Source organism: Typopeltis vanoorti, chromosome 1, assembly GCF_054136105.1.
Source record: "Typopeltis vanoorti isolate ZY-2024b chromosome 1, IOZ_Tvanoo_1.0, whole genome shotgun sequence".
NCBI lineage: Eukaryota > Metazoa > Arthropoda > Arachnida > Uropygi > Thelyphonidae > Typopeltis > Typopeltis vanoorti.
In genome coordinates this window covers 185,588,222-185,610,101 of record NC_143549.1, presented here as the reverse complement: position 1 = coordinate 185,610,101, position 21,880 = coordinate 185,588,222, and the positions used below count along the sequence as shown (strand labels likewise).

Genomic DNA, 21,880 nt, shown 5'->3' with positions numbered 1-21,880 from the left:
GGTAAAGTGGTGCAACTCCTTGCAAAGGTGGAGCAAGCTACCAACACTCCTATCTCAGTATCTCCCATAATGCAAAACACATCTCCTTGCAGATATGTATAATGTTATGCATTAAGGGAAGGGCCACTACCCAGATTAATTTCGACCTTTATTGAGGTCTCTTCAGTGGGAGCCAGGCCCAAGTGGAGATACCAGGCAGAAGCATTAGCAAGGTCATCTCCTCCTATAGGAGCTGCCAAACCGTGTGCCACCTTTTTATTAAATTACTCTGGATTTAGAGAAAGATGTTAAAAGTTTATTTTTCCTGAAGTCCTGAAGATATTTTCAGGTGCAAACTTTGTTTGCACACACTTGGATAAAGGATTAAAGTAAATTTATTATAACCTCCAACAATCTTTCATGGATAATAGAATACTAACCAGAGCATTTTCCAATTTCATGGCAAATAGCAGTTCTCATTCTTCAGAAATACAAGAACAGATCCAAAATTGCCATTCTGTTGCTCTAACAAGTTGCCTTTTGTAAGATCAGAGCAATTAATTTCAAACTAATAGCCAGCATTGCTCTTGTAGATGCTGATCCATGTTGAATCAAATCACTTTGTTCTTTTAGAAACCTCAGTTAGAGATTCATTCCTGACATATGAACATCTGTTTTCAGTTTCTTTTTGACAAGGAAACAGCATCTGACACAACTGGTGATAATGGTATATTTAAAAGACCTTTATAATATGTCTCTTAGGGAACTCCCTGAGACCAAGTACTAGTGTTAAGTATGTTGTTCTGCCATTTTGCCAAGATAGGTCATTTCACAGGCTCTGTCTTAAGTGTAACACTTTTTTTTTTTTTTTTTTGCTAAAAAATAAACAGCTGAACAATTCTTCCCTTTCACTATAAGTTGATGACTTTACAGTTTTCTGTAAACTCATCAACATTGTGTACATTCTTGTAACATGAGAGTCATTGAAAGGCAACCATTTGATTCATATATCTTGAATGGCTCTTAGTAATGAGTTTGGTTTCAGCAGAAGAAAGTGTTTGCATTTTATGGCAAAGATATGCACAGTCTTGACCCAGAGTTAAGGATGGTACAAACTATTATGTAACCCATTAGCAACAGAATCCAAGTTCCTAGGATTTTTGACAAAAAAAACTTACCTTCTTTATATACATTTGTCAACTAAGAGAGCAGTGCAAGATAGCATTTGAAAATCCTTCATACTATATCTTCTGTAGAATCAAGTGTTGATTGATGTTTCTTGCTTCACTTATATCATTCACTCATTTGTCCAGAACTTGATTATGGGACACATATCTAAGTTTCTGCACCAGAAGGTATTCTTGATGGTCAGATCCTGTCCATCAAGGAATACAAATAGCCACTGGTACATTTTGCATATCGCCTGTTCAGATCCTTCATGCCAAAGCAAATGAACCTACTCTCTCTCTCTCTCTCTTGTTTCATCCTAAAGAATTCACATGCTTATACCTTAAAAGAAAATCTTTGTCTAACTGTTCTTTGTGGGCTGGCATGTTTCACCTATATTGGGAAGTTCATTATGACATCAGGCTGCCATTAATTCTTTTTTGGTATGTATATGAAGAGATTATTATTATTATTATTTCGGGCGACTCCAGGAGTCCTTAGACTCATCGAGGGAGGCCCTAAACTTCATGTCCACACAACTATGCGATTACATTCTCACAGTATCTATCATACCTTGTCTTGAACTCGTTCACCGTCATAGCACCCACAACAGACTCTGGCAGCTTATTCCACTCATTTACCACTCTAAAAGTAAAGAACCCAGCTCTAACACCCCTGCTAACCACACTCTTGCCCAGCTTCCATAGGTGTCCCCTAGTTCTCCCACCACCAGTCCTGATCTCAAAAATATCCTCTGAATTAATCCTATAGAATCCCTTTAGCAATTTGAATGTCTCAATCATATCTCCCCTTCTCCGCCTATCAACTAGTTTCTGCAACCCACAAATCTTCAACCTGTTCTCATATGGTTCATTCCTTAGACCTGTTATCATCTTAGTCACTCGCCTCTGGATCCTCTCCACCTCCTCCCCATCAAGAAGGAACCGAGGTGACCAAATCTGGGCACAGTAATCGAGATGAGGTCTTATCAAGGCTCGGTACAGAGGTACAATAACTTGCTTATCTCTGCTCGTCAAGGTATTTTTCAACAACCAAGTGGGTTGATGAGCTGATTTAGCTACTTTTGCAGTGTGCCCCCTAAACTTCATCTCCTTATCCACCAACACTTCCAAGTCCCTGGCCTCATCAATCTCTTGGAGTACAGTTCCACCAATGTGGTATACTGCTGCTAATCTTTTCACCCCAAAATGCATAACCTTACATTTTGTCACATTAAATTGACATCCATTCTCCTTAGCCCAGAACTCCAATCTATCTAAGTCATCCTGCAAGACTTTGACATCTTCTGCATTCACTATTGCCCTACCCAACTTTGCATCATCAGCGAACAAATGAATTGTTCCACTTAGATCCTTCCCTATATCGTTAATGAACAGATTAAACAGCAGTGGTCCAAGAACAGAACCCTGCGGCACACCACTAGTCACAGGCCGTCTTTTGGACTCTACTCCTGAATGAACTACTCTTTGATATCTCTCAGATTATATTATTATATAAACCCTTACATGAATGTAGACATTACCTGCATGAACATAGAGAATAGTTTTCATCATTTGGAAGTTTGTACTGCACCAGCTAAGGAAGTCACTCCATAATCTACCTGAAGCTTAATGCACAGATTAAGACTTTTGTACACAGTCTTAATGCACAGACTGTTAAGAAATCTTAATGCACAGACTTAAGAGTACTCTGATTTCTTAACAGTCTCTACTGATGATTTTAAATTTGAATCTTCTATTGGATATGCTATTGCTTTTCCTGATCAGGAAAAGCAATAGTATTGTTACTGCATTCATGTGAATGCAGTAACAATACTGCTGAGCTGCATACCATATAGCTTGCTTTTCAACACAAAAAAAGAAACCACTACCAAAAATGTATGATATATACAAACTCACTGAGTTCTTTACAGCCGTGTTTTCTTGTGTACTATCTGCATCCAGTTTCTTATGATATTCTACAATTATTGCATCAAATGACTGCCCTTAATTGTGTTATGATGGCATCCCACCACATTGGAATCAAGAGATACACCTTCTAGGTCAGCTCAGATTTTCTTCATATACCATTTATGAGACCCATGTACAGAGTACAGGCAATTGATAAAAGCAAAATTTGTTGATCAGTGGCAGATCTGGCAGGAAGTACTAACAAATAAATTGCTTGAGTTTGAGTCTGAAATTAAGCATGGCCAATCCAGTATATATAGTAACAAAAGAAAGGAAGTTGTTCTTGCTAGACTTTGTGTAGGTCACTGTCATCTTAAATATTCTTGTCTATTGAGCACAGATGCCCCACCTACATGTGAACATTGTAACACTTACCTTACCATAGGTTATCTTCTGGTAGAGTGCCAACTTTATTTGAGAGAAGAATGCAGTTTTTACCAGTCTGGCCGAGCCATATACAGTCAGGCAGATTTTATTTCGCTCAGACAAACTGCATGAAGTTTAGCTTTTTACAAAGAATTAATTTGTACAGATGTATATGATCATAAACATCTGTACTCAATATATAAAGAATCTTGATCATGATAATAATATGGCATGTGTAATGTGGATTTGCTGAGATTATAAATAAGAACATGACGTTTATAAAGCAATACAGAATTAAATAAATTACTTTTAGATTTTTCAGGAATCATGCACTAGCAAACAGTTTAATGAACAACTGACTACCTGGTCAGTCAATCAGTTGGGTTTACTGACACAAGAACAATGCAGTACATACATAAAGAGTATGTACTGCATTGTGTACATAAGATGCCATATTTATTTACTTAACTGTTTTTAATTTTTAATGGTACAGTAGGACCTAAACTGTTCTTGTGTCAGTAAACCCAACTGATTGACTGACCAGGTAGTCGGTTGTTCATTAAACTGTTTGCTAGTGCATGATTCCTGAAAAATCTAAAAGTAATTTATTTAAATCTGTATTGCTTTATAAACGTCACGATCAAGATTTAAATGCATTGTATGCAATCAATGTATACCATGCATACACTGCTACAAATCTAGTAATACAATGGAAAAACAGTTGAATTAGCTGCATACATTTGCTTAGATCATCTAAACTAAGCAAATGGGCAATCTCTAACATTCTTCTTTTTTTACTTTTATTATGTTCACTTTAATTTTTGAATTAATGTTTTATGCCCTCCAGAACTTGACAGCATGTGTTATGACATTGTTAAGCAGTTTCTTTTTTCTTTTGATTTAAGTATTTTCTTTTTTTATTTTTTTTTAAGTATGCAGGGGAGGGGATATATATTATAGTATTTTGAATCGATCTCTTGTTTTTTTAATTGAAGATGTTTTGAAGGTTTTGCTGATGTTTGTAATTTTCAGTACATGTTTTTTGAGGAACTTTCAACTAATTGAAATATGTTAAATGAATGGAATGCTATTTTAAAATTGTAGATATGAATATTTGTCCGTTTTTCTCTTGTTCATTCTTATAGTGAGGTATGAGCCGAAGCCAGTCAGCACATCATGAATTGGCATACAAATATGGAATACCACATGATTTGTCAGAATCAAACATCCAGCAGAAATTAGAGGATAAAAAAAAACAGCTTAAAGAAGAAATAAGAAAAGAGTTAAAAATAAAAGAAGGTGCTGAAAATCTGCGCAGAGTTACAACTGATAAAAAATCACTCTCAAATGTTAACTCAATTGTGAAAAAAGCCAATAGCAAGCTTCATGAATTGCAGCAGGAATTACAAGAGCTTAATGCACAGATCTTGGTTACTCAAGGTCAGAGTGCAGACAGCAGCTGTACAGGTAGTTTTATTTTTAATTGTATATATATTTTTTAAAGTTTAGTTTATGTACTAGATATACACTTGATGCAACATTAATGTGAATTTTTTTTCTTTTATTCCTTATGAATTCTATAAAAGAATGACAGAGTTAGTACTGCTTTATTATTACACTTTAGAGACTAAGTTCTGTGATTAATGGGGATAACATTATCAGTCAAAAAAAAAAAAAAAACTTAGTTCAGCTTCTGTTTCCATGAAAAACATAAGTTTAAAAATAAAATGAAGTCCTTATCACTCTCACAAAATGACTCTTTTTAAATATTCGTTATGTTTAATATGCTGCAGCATGCTAATATACTGACTCCTTTCTTTCAGTGTTACACAGTGATCAGCATTCATTTTAGAAATTAAGAAATTTTTCATAAGTTCATTTTAGAAATTGTGGACTTTATATATATACTTACATAAATTTGCATAAATATATGTAAAGCCAATAATTTCTAAAATGAAAACTAATATACTGACATGTGAAAATTATGTCTCTTTCTTATTAGTCATAATTTGGTTTAACATGGCGAATATAATTGCTATTTAACATTCTGTGAGTCTTTGTTAAGGATGGACTATAGTAATTCTGATGGGAGTTAAAGTGTAATTGCTGACTTCCAGTGTATGTAATGCTTCATTTTGAAATGCACTGATTTCTTTTATGCTTAGTATCTGTTCATTGTTCCCTCTTGTTAACTTCAAAATGATCAGCTCGTCAGGAGTGTAGGTATTGGCATTTGATCTCATATATGCTCATGTATGGAGGAGGTTGTTTAGCAGTATGATTAATAAACTGAAAGGGGGAGACAGTTTTTGGAATAGCTATTGCAATAAATTATATTTATTAATTGCAAAAGGTCTGACTGCTCTATAAAATGTGGAAATAATCATGTTTTTATTTCTTTAGAGAGTGAGTTAAATGGTATTCTTTTAGTTACCTTGTCCATATATTTCTTCTTCTTTAGTCTCTTTACTTCTGAGTGATAATGTTTAGAATTAGAGTTCTTTTTAATAGAAATAGTCCTCTGTGTTTGTTTAAATTTCTAAGTCTGATCTATAATTAAGTATTCATGTCTGTATTTATAAATCTGTGGTGAATTTGCTTTCATTGCTTTTTTTTTTCTAATAAGAATCTCAGAAAATGCAATGTGCTCTCCTTTCCTACTCATTATAAAGGAGAATGTGTCATTGTATTTTTAATGCAGTGGGTGATGCAAACTGTTGAAGTGACTTGGGAATACTGCTAGCTCATCAGTTTTTGTTTTTTTGACAACTTCTGTGATTTATTCAGGTCATAAGCTAAATAGTAACTTATTAAAGTAATAACTAATAACGTCCTTTCTCATATGGTACATCTATCACAGGTTTTAAAAATTACTTTAGAGATTTGAAAGGGATATCGATAATGAAGTTTTAGTTTTTTGGAATTGCATATAAATAAGAATGTTGTTGATGTTCATTTATTATAGTCCATTTTTGAGAATTAAAAGTGTCTTTGTTGAGTTTCATTTAGTGAGTTCAGCATAATGAAATATGTGGCCATTCATAATTTATTTAGAGACTTAGGAACAAGAACAAAAAAGGACATAGCCAGATTTTTATCAATGTGTGAGACTTGTATTTGTGACATTCTGTATTTGACTGAATTAAATGTTACTCCTTGGTTAGCAGATGAGGTGCAAACTTTGCTGAAATGCACTTTTCATTCATATTTTTAGGTATAAATATAAATTGAGTAGCATGAGCCAATGAAAGTTCTGATTTTTTTTCTTCCTCAAGTACAAATAATCATCAGTCTTAAAGAGAATTGATCACATATTTACACAGTTTTGTCATTTCTCAATGTTCATGATTTTCCTTAGTAGACACTTTTGATTGAAGTTTTTCAATCAAATTGAAGTAGCATTTTTGATTTACAGTATATCCCATAGCAATATATATTCATATTATTTCAGTAAATTATTTTCATTACCATTTATCATTTTTTTTTTATTTTATAATTGTAATGGAAATGCATCAAAGGTAGCTACAGTGGTTGCTTCTGTGATGCTAGGTTAGCAGAAAGAAAATTCAGTTGCTAAACTTTTTAGAAACTGATTTTTCTAGCAATAGATAAGGAAAATAATTTACTAAGAGCAATATATAGTTTAAACATTGTAGTAGAACCGTTTGGAATGAAAATAACCATAGATAAACCTAAAACAGTGGCATTTTGTGGACAAACTCCAGTTAGAAGTAAAATAGTAATTAATAATGAAATAATAGAACAGAAATACTTTCAATTGTATTTGAATAATATACATACTGTAAATATGGAAGTATGAAAAATACATAATATAAAAGAATATAAAAACAAACTGAAATGTTCACTTTTCAAATAAAAAAATGTCTTGTGTCGGCTAAGTTGGCTGTTCTAAGGAATGCTGTTCTGCGGGAAGTTTTACCCCTTTCGATGTTGAAGGCTAAGGGTAGTCTTGGTCGTCTGAGTTGTCATCTTGACTTTGTTGTGAATGGTATCTCACAAACATGTCTAGAGTAGATTGTATGGTCACACGCTTCTTGTCCTCGTAGATGGCCTTGATAGATTTATTACATAACTGCGAATTTACGTACGTCTCGTGTTACGTAACTTGGGGTGTAACTGTAATAAAATATAAGCCACTTGGAAAGAGAAGGCCAGGTCGACTTCAAAAGAGGATATTAGATGGATAATGAGACTGCTATAGAACAGACCGATACAGTCTATATTCACAATTAGCATTATGATGATGAACTATATTACAAGGCATTGTTGCTTCCCATTAGGAGGAAGGGTTATGCTTTTCATTGTGGTGGATACCAAAAACAAGTTGTGAGATCAGCTGCTTTGAATATTTTGAATCTGACAATTTGAATTGTTATAAAAATCATTGCCATGAATATAGTTTTTTTTTTTTTTTTGCATATTATACCCAATGTTTGCTCACATTGGGTATAATATGGATGAAAGCAAAACATAATTTCTTATATATCAGATTCATGTTGTTTGTGCATAAAACAGTTTCTTGACAATTCATTGAACTGTTGTAGCATCAGTTATTATTTGTTGAACCCAAGTTGTTGCTGCTGTTAGAAAATTGTATATTATACAAAATTTTCATCTGCTTTTGGTACGTATAATTTTCTGATTGTTATCAAATCTCGACAAATATACTCACGGGCAAGTATATTTGTCGAGCTTTGATAACAATCAGAAAATTAAATACGTACCAAAAGCAGATGAAAATTTTGTATAATATACAATTTTCTAACAGCAGCAACAACTTGGGTTCAACAAATAATAACTGATGCTACAACAGTTCAAGAGTTCAACAATTATACTCGCCCATGAGTATATTTGTCCAGCTGGTTAGTAGCTGCAGACCATATAGAATATTTTTTATTGAAGAAAAAACTTTCTAAATAAATTCTTATTTCAAGTTTTTAAGAAAGAAGGTATATGCATAATATGAAGGGCCATTCTTCTAACAAAAATCATTGTAACAAATTACATTTTCTAAAAATAAAATAAAATGAAAGTTGTTTTCACTGTTCTTCCTGTATTATTTATTGACTTCTTCTTGGAATGGTACTCTTCTTTGTATAAGAATCAGTCCAAGAATGTATGAATACTGTATGAAGAACAACGGTATTGGTACTGTATCGTTGTTCTCCAAACAACGATATTATACAAAATCCTACTTTCAAAACAAGTAGGATTTTGCATAATTTGTTGAGCCCTAGTTATTATATATCGATTTCCAATCATTGTTGTATAGAAATATTGTTAAGCAAATAAATTTTTATTTATTAAGTAAATGAATTTATATTTGAAGAAAACAAAGTTACTTCTCCAGAGAAGGATGATGGCGAGAGTTGTGAACCTCCGATGTCAGCAGTTGGCCAAAGGTTACAGTCTTTGGAAAAGCAGCTCAATATTGAACTCAAGGTACATATTTTTATGAACTTTGCATGTGCTTGTGCTAAGAATACATGTATTTATTAAACTTTTACATATAAGTTTATTCAGTTAACATACTGTGAGATTGATAATCTAATCCACTTTATATTAGCAAGTCAAATTGCCCAAACTATGAAATTCGAAGGTGGCAGTGTGATGGTATGGTCATATTTTTCCTGGTTTGGCCTCAGACCTCTGTTTGTGGTGTGATGAACTCATGTTGGAGGTCTAATGGAAAAGAAAGACTGTTTTTTGAATCTGCATCTGTACTCAGGTATCAACCTAATTTAAACAAATACAGTTGCATAAAACTTCCCAAAATTTGTGAAACATTAATTATCAGAGATCCCTCTTTACATCCCAGGCCACCTGGCCTACAATGTAAAGCCCATAGAGAGGCACCACCTAGATAGGACTTTAGTTTCACTCACTTGTTGTTTTACATATCATTGTATTGTATTTGTGTGTGTTGTTACAAAAAAGTTATTTGTAATCCCTGAAGATATCTCTGTGACTGAGACGAAATTTAAAATTAGTTTTAATCCTTTCTCAGTGCTGATAATATTCCATTAAACCTCCAACATGAATTCTTCACAGCACTTAAGCCTCAACACACACACACACACACACACACACACACGGTACAATGAATATTGAACTCAGAGAAATATCTGAATGTACTGAACAATGCAATGTTTCTTGCTTTGGGATTTTTATGGAATTGACCATTGTCTCTTTTAGCAAGACAATGCATTCTGTCATAAAGATGCTGCTGTGTGGTTTGTGGACATGAACGTTGCCACACTTGACTGGCCTCCACAGAGCTTTGACCTCAACCATATTGAACATCTGTGTGATGAACTGGAGCATGTAAGGTCGAGGGATGTCTGCCCCACAACAGTCCAAGTCCTCATTATATGCTTGCAGGATGAATGGCCCAAAATTCCCATTGATAGCTATCATAAGCTTTTGGAAAGTATGTCCTGTAGGATTGCTGCAGTCATTGCAGGGAAAGAAGCTCCTACATCTTATTGAGTTGAGTGGGCTATTTGTTCTTCACATTATGGTGTCTTTTGACTTCTTTCCAAGTAGTGTGTTTATACACTGGTGTCCAAAAGCTAAGAACGAACTACATTTTTACCTGTATATGAAAAAAAATTCATGACTACAGTGAAACGTGGACATAAATTTATTGCCAGCATACTACACTTAGTGGACAATATATTAAAGATACCTACCTAATAGTATGTCGGCCCTACTCTAGCATGAATAACAGCCTGTACTCTTTGAGGCACTAACTCCACCAGATAACAGGGTCCACAACTACACCTTAAATATCGGTCCAGATACATGGATCTGATGTCTCGCTCTATGGCATCCCAGAAAGATTCGATCGGATTTAAATCCAGGGATGTTGGGGCCACTTCGCAATCATTCTGGTAACTTGTAGCGTTTAAGGACCTCTCCAGACACACTACCTAATGTGTCACATGAGAAGGCTCCCCAAACCATCACAGAGCCACCACCACCTCCTTGAACAGAGCTGATCTGCCACAATGGGGCCATGTCCTCATGCTGTTGATGCCACACTGACATCCTCCTGTCAGCTCAATACAACTGATAACGTAATTCAACAGACCACATGATTTCATTCCCTCTGCAGAGGTCCCGTTTCGATGCTCCCGACACCAGGTTAGCCACAATGCCTGATGATGAACTATCAACAGTGGTATACGATTAGGGCATGAGTTCCTGTTGCCTATGGTATGCAGGGTATGCCATACTAATTATTTGCTGATGCTGCTTGGACCTCTGACATTGAAACTGGATGTGATTTGGGCAGCCGTTGTCCTGCAGTTGGTCTGTATGAGCCTGGATAGTCTGTCGACCCCAGTCATTAATGCTGTGTGGTCGGCCACCACTCGTTCGCTGGGTTCTGTTACATCTGTTGATGGTATACTCACGGTAGACCATTGATACAGTTGCCCTCGAGAATTCTAGGGCTCTTATTATTTGGATGAGATAGAATGACCCATCTCTCTTATACTGATAATATATTCATGATCACAGTTTCTAAGATCATCAAGTTTACCCACGTTCATCAATTGCGATACACTGGAGAATCCCCAATGTCTCCCTATTTTACCATCTGCATTCAGTTTGGGTGCATTTGTCTCTGCGCAGGGGAATGCCATTGTCAACTTCCCATCACCCTTATATCTAATGTTTTGTTCAATGAGTGTAATAAATTACATTACACAAAAATGTTATAAATTTCATACAAATTAAATTGCATTACAATTTTGGCAAAAGTTACAAATTTCCTAAGGATGCAGCTAAAGAACTAATGTACAGTGCATGCAGAAAATTATGCAGAGAGACATTTCAGTAAAGAATATATCCAACCTGAACTACGATGTAGCTGTCACAACATCGTACCATGCTTAGAACCAAGTGATTCAGGAGTTCTTGAGTCCTGGTCAAACTGGTCTACTCCTCCTTCAGAGCAAGGATAAGGTTTTGTTTGTTTTCTGGAGGGGAATTTTGAGCAGCAGTACATCTCCTTATTGCATCCCAAATATGTTCTATGGGGGTTGAGATCTGGGGAGCGTGCTGGCCACTCAGTTTGATTAATATCCTCAGTCTTCAGCAGTATCTCCACTACTCGTGTGCAATGTGGTGTGGCATTGTCAGCCATAAAAATGAATTTTTCTCCTACGGCATCACGGAAAAATCAAACATGGTTGAAGAACTTCATTGCAATATCACAGTCCACCAGTTCACCAATCATAGGGCCTTTTCCAGCACTGGTGTCTCCGTGCATCCATTAAGCATAATGCCTCCTCACACCATGACCCCTCCCAGCACTGCCATATCTATCCCTTTTAAGAACGTTCTCACAATGGTAAGCAGTATCACTTTCATGCCAAATCAAGGGTCATCTAGAATCAGAGGAAAGACTAACTCATCTATAAAAGAGCGCATTAGCTTATTGGTGCCTGGTCCAATTTTTATGGATACGACACCACTGAAAATGTGCTCTATAACGAGCTTTGGATAAAGTGACACAGTCTTCAGGTCTTTAATTGTATAGGCCTACTTGTTAGACGTCTTGCCACAGTTTGTCAAGATATCTGTGTACATATGCTGGAATGAAGCTGACTTGCAAGCTGACCACAGTGCTGATGCCAGCACTGCCATATCTATCCCTCTCAAGAACATTCTCACAATGGTAAGCAGTATCACTTTCACACCATATCAAGTGTCATCTAGAATTAGAGGAAAGACTAAAATGACTCATCTGTAAAAAAGTACATTAGCTCATTGGTGTCTTGTCCAATTTTGATGGATACAACACCACTGAAAATATGCTTTATAATGAGCTGTGGATAAAGTGACACAGACCTCAGGTCTTCAATTGTTTATGTTCAGTTTCATTTCCAAATGAATAATTGAATCTAAAACTTTTGCTTTTCCTTATCAGTTATGAAAAGATGTTTAAATGAATAAAAACTCTTTAAAGAGTGTTTTTTGCATCGAAAGTTTAAGTGCCAGTGCCATAAAATTGTCATGGAGAGTGATATGCACAAATGTCTCCAACATGTATAACTCGGCAGTGATGATTCCATGCACTAGGGCAAGTGGATTTAATTCATTTCACAAGAAGCACTTCCATGTTATTAAGCTGGAACCTTCACACATCTTTATTGGGACTACATATTCAATTAAAAAGCATTTTCCAGGCATCCTTTAAATCAGTATGTCTGTAACATTTGAAGAGTATGTGACTTTTTAGGGTGCTTAAGGGTCAAAACTGTATAACTGAGAGGAGATCTCCATATAGCCTTTAAATGAATGAGGAGAACTGACCAGGGCTTCTGATCTAATGTCCAATCCTCACCTTCTTGTGGTGCACCCTGTTGGGTATCTACCTGGATATGAACGAATGAGGATGGGCTGGTAATTTGGGATTTAGCCGACCAAATTGTATTCTTATTGGCTTAAACCAATATACAAAATGATGGTACAACATGACAAAATTTCATGCCGGCTGAGGTGTCACCCAGTTAAACAAGGCCCCCCCCCCCGTTGTTTTCACAGGGAACCAGGGCGAACAGTGAAAAGTCAGCTACTGGAACAAATCTGAAAGCACACCCCAACTCATCACCAGAGTTAAAGATCGGTACTATCAACATAAGAAGCCTGAATGACAAAGAAATGGAGCTAGCCGAGGAATTAGATAAGTACCAGATCGAAATAATAGGGGTGTTTGAAACAAAAAAGACAAAAACTGGTGAGATCTTTCTGAGCAATAAATACAAAATATTATATTCAGGCAATGACAATTAAGGAAAAGAAGGAGTAGCCATAGTATTCAACACAAAATATGAGGCTAATCTTCTTGAATGGCAGGCAGTCTCGAGTAGAGTGATGTAACTAATATCAAAATAGGGAATTGGACAATGAGACTTATTTGTGTCTATGGTCCCACAGTAGAAGTGGAGGAATTTTTTGATGCTTTAGAAAAAGCATCTGACACAGTGAAAAAGGAAAAGTTGGTCCTTGTTGGGGATCTAAATAGCAGAGTAGGAAATGATCGTCAGAAATACAAAAATATTTTGGGAAAATTTGAGAAAGGAACAAAGCTTATAATAATGGCAAATACCTGTTGGATTTCTGCTCAGAACATGGACTGGTTATTACCAACACTATGTTCCAACATAAAAATGTGCACAAATTCACATGGAGAGAAGAGGCAAGGAATAAGAAAAGTCTCATTGACTATGTTATTGTTGATAGTGATGTTTTTTCCCTGGTGCAGGACACCAGAGTGTACAGAGGATTTGAAATTGGAAGTGATCACTATTTAGTCTTGAGCAGGATAAAATTGAATTTCATATTGAAAAGAATAACATGTAACAAAGTTTTAAAGCGAATAAAAGATGAGCAGCTCTGATATGTGAACTGTAGACTAAAATACACAAAGATTATTGAAGAAAAAATGAAAGAGTTTGAGAACAGGAACCAAACCTTGGAGATTCAGTGACAAGCCTTGAAGAAAACTCTGATTGATTCAGCCAGAGAGGCATGTGGTGAGGTAGTCTGCAATGATAGAAAAATCAGAACTCCAAGGTGGACACAGGAAGTTAAAGAGGCAGTGAAGGAAAAGAAGAAAGCATTTCAAAAGTTCCTGGCAAATAAGTCAGCTTTTGCTCTTAGAGAATACAGAGACAAATGTAAGAAAGCTAAACAGTGTGTAAAAACTAGCTAAACAAAAGTCATGGGAGGACTTTGGCAAGAACATAGAAAATAAATATCAAGAAGGTGGTAAGATATTCTGGAGGTTGTTGAAGAAGCTTAGAAATGGAGGAAAGAGTGCTGTAAAAGGAGTTAGAGATCATAAAGGTGACATGAAAATGGGAGAAAAAGATAACCTTGAAGTATGGAGTAATTACTTCGAAAAATTGCTAAATGAAACAAGCAGTGATAGCACAGTGGTAAAAAAACACTCAAAAGGCATACAGTCAGGAATACATATCCATACATGAAGTAGAAAAACCCATCAAAGGCTTGAAATGTGGAAAGGCAGCAGGAGTAGATGATATTCGACCAGAAATGCTGAAGTATGGTGGTATAAAAGTCTTACAGTGGCTGCACTGCATAGTTCAGAAAGCCTGGACAGAGGAACGAATTCCCTATGATTGGAGTAGAGCTCTCATAGTACCCATATATAAAAAGGGAAATAAAACTGAATGTCAGAATTACAGAGGTATTTCCCCTTGAATGTTCCTGGCAAGATCTATGCAAGTATACTTGAGAAACGGTTGAGAAGAATTGTTGAAGAAAAGCTTGGTGAAGAACAAGCTGGATTCAGGCCAAATAGAGGCTGTCAGGATCAGATCTTCACTTTACGACAAATAGTTGAGAAAGCATGGGAATATAACAAAGATCTGTATTTAAGTTTTGTTGATCTGGAAAAGACATATGACAAGGTGCCAAGAGAGAAGCTATTCAATACGCTGCAGTTATAGTGTCAGTGGGGCATTATATCAAGCAATACTTAGTCTTTATTTGAGTTGTAAGTCAGTTAGAATTGAAGGAAGTACAGGAAGATGGTTTAATGTTAAATCTGGTGTGAGACAAGGATGTACATTATTCTCTCTGTTATTCATTATCTATATGGATCACATTATGAAGGAAAGTGGTATTAAACATGATATCAAAATTGGAGATGTTAATGTCAGCTCTTTGCTTTATGTGGACGATGTTATACTTCTAAATAAATCCGCTACAAGTTTGCAAGATTCCCTGACTAAATTGAATAACTGTTGTGATAGATATGGTATGAATCTCAGCATTAAAAAGGCAAAGATAATGAAAATAGGTAGAATTGTTGAAAATGTCAACTGTGTTGTGAATGGAGAACCTGTGGAACAAGTAAAACATTTCAGCTACTTAATCACGATTTTTAGTGAAGATGGTAAATTAAATATGGAAATAGACAACAGAATCAACAAAGCTCATATGGTAGGAAGTCAATTGAATAAATTTATATGGAATAAGAGAGAAATTAGTTAGAACACTAAATTAGCTGTATACAAGACTGTGTTGAAACCAATTTTAACTTATGGATCTGAGAGCTGGTCAGAAGTAAAATATTTGACTAGAGAGACCGCAGATATGAGAGTTCTGACAAAGATTAGAGGCATCAAACAGATGGCATCAATGGCAATATCATATTAAAAACAAGGATATTAGGAAAGAACTTGGCATTGTCAGCATCCAGGAATGCGTTAACAGAGCCTAATCTCAGGTGGTATGGTCACTTAAACAGAATGGGTGAGGAAAGATTACCAAAACAAGTGTTCTCTGCCAGGTTGGTAGGAAAACGATCCAGAGGAAGACCAAGATATAGGTGGATTGATATGGTACAAAGTGCCTTAGACTATAGAAATATAAGATCTGATAGTGTTAGTCTTGACAAGTAACAGACTGATTTAGATGAAAATTGTAGATAGGAAGTTAGTAATGATGTAAATTTTTCATGTAGTGCTATCATATCCTGTACACCTCTTGAGGGTACATGTCATGAATGTGATTATGAAGATGATGGTGACTTTTTTTTGCTTCATTGTAAAAGAAAGGCAAACTCGTGGATGTTTTGCTCAGTAATCTTGCTGAGAGAACTGAAGGTTCTCTCATATAGTACTTACGTAACTGAAGCAGTTATGTAAGTACCGTATTTTTCGGACCATAAGATGCACCTTTTTACTTAGAGAAATCGACTTGAATTGGGGTGTGTTTTATGGTCCGAATGTGATACCAGGTAAGTCTTGGATTCCCACATTTTCGTGACATGCCAAACATGTTTCGCTGCATATGTGGAATCCTTATTTTACATACGAAATTACCAGTGTCAATAGTAGTTAGTGGGGAGCGTATGCAGTTTTGAACAGGCGAGACGATTATTAAGTCTTTTAAAACATGCGGCATAAGTAATACGATGGATGGTACTGAAGATGACTTAGTTTTTGGTGAGAGTGATAACAATAGTTCGGACAATAATACGAAAAGTGACAGTAACGAGACGAGTGAAGATGAACTGAGAATGCTGCTGGTACAAGTTATGGTAATAATAAATGAAATTTAAGGTTTGAATATTTTTAGATAATATATTTTTTCTAAAAATTGTCTCGTAAATTTGGGGTGCGTCTTATTGTCCGAAAAATATGGTAGGTTGAGTGCAAAGTTGCTGGAGTTCATCATGCCTCTGCTTTCCACTAAGCTTCTTTAAAACATGACTGATGGCTGTTCTACATTTGATTGACAGTCCAACTACAAACTCACTGAATCTGTTTCTCTGACTTCTGCCTCCACATAATGTATTGTGGGTTTTGCATGCTCTTTCTAATCTGGGATTAAGGAACAAAAAAAAGCATCATTATAGTGTCCATGAATTCAGTGAGAATGGCTTGGTGTAGAACGTTTCTGTAGAAAAGGAAATGTGGACAAGGTTATAGTCTGATTAAGAACAGGTCCAGACTAAGAAAAGGTATTGGTAGAATCTTGGGGAGCATCTACTATTTTGGCAGATAGATGAGTAGTTTGGAATTGAATATTACTGAAAGCAGATACCCCAACATTTTTTCAGCAAAGGAAACCACTTTGAGTGTGAACGTTAGAGTTCCAAGAAGGTTGGCCGAGTGATTAGCGTATCCACTCTCCAGCCAAAAGGCTGCAGGTTCAAATCCCTCTGTGGGCATGGATGTTTGTGATTGTCTATGAAAATGCTGGTGGTGGGTGGTAGATGGCGTTGGTGGAATGAGTGAGTGTTGTAGACGGAGTTGTAGAGTAGATACCCTCCCTCGATGAGTCATTGGACTATCTTAGAGGGTGGTGTGTGATTGGAATGGATTGCCATTGGATGTGTGAGTGCAAGCAGTGTGAATGAATTCAAGAATAAGTATGATAGCTGGTGTGTGTAATATGTTGCCTCCCTCGATTTGTCTCCGACTCCCTGGTGGTCTATCTTAATAATAATAATAATTACTGAACTGTTTTGATAGCAGGATTGCAGAAAAATAGGCTTCAGAGTAAATTTCTTGTATTATCTTATATAATACAAAATAGTGCATCTGAGTCAGTCATTCCCTGATAGGGTATAATGAATTCTAATGTGCCACTTTTATGATGAAAAGGCTAGTAGCATAATATGAGCAGATGATGGTTGTTTTTGCTTTGGAAATTGTTTTCTGGTTTGCAGTGTTTTTAATATGTATTTATTTAAGGTGTGATTCATGGTTGATGATGGCAGAAGTGATTACAATAAATGTGGGGAATGAAGGAACGACCATATTGGCCACCTGTGGAGTACCCATTCTATTTATGCATGGTCTCAGCAGTGTCCCTGTATCCTACTGTAATAGGATTTTCCTCCAGGCACAATCTAACAGAGTAAGTGGCAGCAGGATTTTTTTGCTAGCTATTCTGGAAGTTTCTTAATTTATCCCTAATGATTGGCTGCAGAACTAATTTTCTGCTATATCCTGTTTGGCTGCTTAGTGCATTGGCATGCCCTTAAAAGGATTTAAGGGAGGATCTATTGCTTCAGCATTCCTATGGTATTATCCTGACATTTTGTGTTATATACTATACCCTTTGATGTAACCTGAGACCAATGTCTGATTTGGTAATCTAGGAAGAGAAGGGATTGGAACCAGCAGGCTGGAATCTTCTTATTTAGTGTATTGCTTTTGAGATGTTTTCATCAAAACATTTTCTTCTTGTTCCAACTAGGTAAATGTAGTTCGGTAGTATATCCAAATAAGTTTTTATTGTGATCATGGACTTCATAGTAAAGAAAAGACCTATGATTTTTTTTTTTTTTTTTTTTTTTTTTAAAGCAGGCCACACCAAACCTTTTGAAAAAAAATTTGTAGATGTACAGATATATGTTCACTGGTTTCATGTGGGCTTTCAGATCCCTAAACTTGACATCTATGAACTGCTGTTAACAACATTGTGTGTATAAATAAACACACACACACAGAAGCCTGGCTGACCAAGTGGTTAGCATATCCACTTTCCACCCATGAGGCTGTGGGTTCAAGTTCCACTTAGGCATGAATGTTTTGTGATTGTCTTTCATCTTTATACATTCATTCATACAAATGAATAAACACTCCCCCAAGATGGACTGGGTTACCATTGGGGTAGTTGACCCAACCCTCCTGCAATTGGGAGAGGCCTTCACCCTGTAGTGAGTAGAAAACAGGCTGAATATCATCATATTTAGGAGAGAGAGCTCCATCCAGCTGATCCTGCATTTTTAGCGAACTCTACATCACAGTGTAAATCTTTTTGTACATATGATAGCTTCATTTACAGTAATTTTACTTAACATCAGATTTCAGTCCTCATATAGGATCCATCCTTTAAAGCGCACATATGCAATGTATACACCAACTATACAAAGTGTACTAAATCTATTTTGGGTTTTAAGAAGATGTATGTTATCTTCAAAAATATGACATTATATTCAAACAAGCAAAGTAATAAAAGGAATAGAAATTTTACAGCATGTGTAAATCTTTTAAACTCCCTCTTTCTCTGCACAGGTGACCTTGATATTTCATGTAATTGTTAGCAGACTGTTTTTGCAGGCTGCAATAAATTTATTTCATTTAGGAGATATTTTTATTTAATGTTTTAGGTTATCATTCTGATTGTTTGTAGGTAAAACACTTCCTGATTGTCACATTACTGGAAGATTGTGCTTATATTTGCAAAAATTTAAAGATTAAACTCGTAAAGCCAAAGGAAGACTAGCTTTGAGAGTTTTCTGTTCTTTTTATTATTTTACTTGTTTGAATATAATGTCATATTTTTGAAGATAAGATACATCTTAAAACCAAAAACAGATTTTGTGAATACACTTTGTATTGTGGGTGTGTATACATTGCATGTGTGCGCTTTCAAGGATGGGCCCTATGTGAGGACCGAAATCTAATAAACTTACTGTAAATGAAGCTATTATATGTCATTTAGGCATTGTAAGTATATAAATAATATAAACATGGCTTTGCATCTTACACTGAAACAAAAAATGTTTATTATTTATATATATAGTTTGTATATCTCAACAACAATACAGGAATGCAAAAAAAAAAAAAAAAGCAGTAGCATTTCATCATTATGTGAAGTTTTTTTTGCTAATGAACCAAAGCTATTACTTAATGCTTAATAAGGTGATTTTTGAACCGAAATATTTTCAGTTGAAGAATAGAAGTGTTATCTTGATGACAAATGGTGATGAAGGCTTTCCAGATAGTAAACATCATTACTGTTATAATAGAGTATATATAAGAGAAAACTAAGGAAGTTTGACTTTTAAATATGAATATTTCAGAATACTGAAGTCATCGGAAATTTATCCATAATATTTATACAGCTCTATTTGACAATCTTCATTTAAAATTCTTTTGCCATGACAACTTTGATGGTATAAACAATTTAAATAATGGTATATGAATCCAGTCAGGCATCTGATAAAAGAATAAGCTTGACTTAAATGTTACCCCGGTGGTTGAAGTGTGTTCATTAATTCTCTTAACGGTAGTTATCAAAAAATATGCTCTTAACAAAATGATAATATTTTGAGAGATTTACAGTTCAATTATTGCTTAATTGGGTGGTTAAGGGGTGCTTTAATGGGGTGCTTAAGGGTCAAAGCTGTATAACTGAGAGGAGACCTCCACATAGCCTTTAAAGGAATGCGGAGAACCGACCAGGGCTTCTGACCTAATGTCCAATCCTCACCTTCTCGTGGTGCAGGCTGTTGGGTATCTACTTTGATACTGAACGAACGAGGATGGGTTGGCAATTTGGGATTTAGCCGACCAAATTGTATTCTTATTGGTTAAACCAAAATAAAAAATGATGGTACAACATGACAAAATTTCAGGCCGGCTGGGGCGTCGCCCGGTTAAACAAGGCTCCCGTTGTTTTCGCCAGGGAACCAGGGCGAACAGCGAAAAGTCAGCTACTGGAACAGATCTGAAAACAAACTACAACTCAACATCACCAGAGTTAAAGATCGGTACTATCAACGTAAGAAGCCTGAATGGCAAAGAAATGGAGCTAGCTGAGGAATTAGATAAGTACCAGATCGGCATAAATAGGGGTGACTGAAACAAAAAAGACCAAAACTGGTGAGATCTTTCTGAGCAATAAATACAAAATGTTATATTCAGGCAATGACAATCAAGGAAAAGAAGGAGTAGCCATAGTATTCAACACAAAATACGAGGCTAATCTTCTTGAATGGCAGTCAGTCTCAAGTAGAGTAATGTGGGCAAATATGAGAATGGGGAACTGGACAATGAGACTTATTTGTGCCTATGGTCCCATAGAAGGTTCTACTAAGGTAGAAGTGGAGGAATTTTTTGAGGCTTTAGAAAAAGCAACTGACACAATGAAAAAGGAAAAGTTGGTCCTTGTTGGGGATCTAAATAGCAGAGTAGGAAATGATTGTGAGACATACAAAAATATTTTGGGAAAATTTGGAGAAAAGAGCAAAGCTAATAATAATGGCAAATATCTGTTGGATTTCTGCTCAGGACATGGACTGGTTATTACTAACACCATGTTCCAACATAAAAATGTGCACAAATTCACATGGAGGGAAGAGGCTAGGAATAAGAAAAGTCTCATTGACTATGTTATTGTTGATAGTGATGTTTTCTCCCTGGTGCAGGACACCAGAGTGTACAGAGGATTTGAAATTGGAAGTGATCACTATTTAGTCTTGAGCAGGATAAAATTGAATTTCATATTGAAAAGAATAACATGTAAGAAAGTTTTAAAGCGAATAAAAGTTGAGCAGCTCTCAGATGTGAACTGTAGACTAAAATACAGAAATATTATTGAAAAGAAAATGAAAGAGTTTGAAAACAGGAATCAAACCTTGGAGATTCAGTGGCAAACTCTGAAGGAAACATTGATTGATTCTGCCAGAGAGGCATGTGGTGAGGTTGTGTGCAAGGATAAAAAAATCAGAACTCCCTGGTGGACACAGGAAGTTAAAGAGGCAGTGAAGGAAAAGAAGAAAGCATATCAAAAGTTCCTGGCAAATAAGTCAGCTTTTACTCTTACAGAATACAGAGACAAATGTAAGAAAGCTAAACAGTGTGTAAAACTAGCTAAACAAAAGTCATGGGAGGACTTTGGCAAGAATATAGAAAATAAATATCAAGAAGGTGGCAAAATATTCTGGAGGTTGTTGAAGAAGCTTAGGAATGGAGGAAAGAGTGCTGTAAAAGGAATTAGAGATGATAAAGGTGAAATGAAAACAGGAGAAAAAGATATCCTTGAAATATGGAGTAATTACTTTGAAAAAACTGCTAAATGAAACAAACAGTGAT

At 35.7% G+C, this 21,880-nt stretch overlaps 1 protein-coding gene across 1 annotated transcript in view; it reads left to right on the top strand.

Moving 5' to 3' along the window:
• Positions 1-21,880, top strand: part of Pkn (serine/threonine-protein kinase N) — a 343,091-nt gene that overhangs the window by 22,474 nt on the left and 298,737 nt on the right. Inside the window, exons 2-3 of the mRNA XM_090400359.1 lie at positions 4,628-4,949; positions 8,833-8,945. Coding sequence (XP_090256485.1) covers positions 4,634-4,949; positions 8,833-8,945 — 429 coding nt within the window. The 5' untranslated portion in view covers positions 4,628-4,633. The remainder of the gene's footprint in view (positions 1-4,627; positions 4,950-8,832; positions 8,946-21,880) is intronic.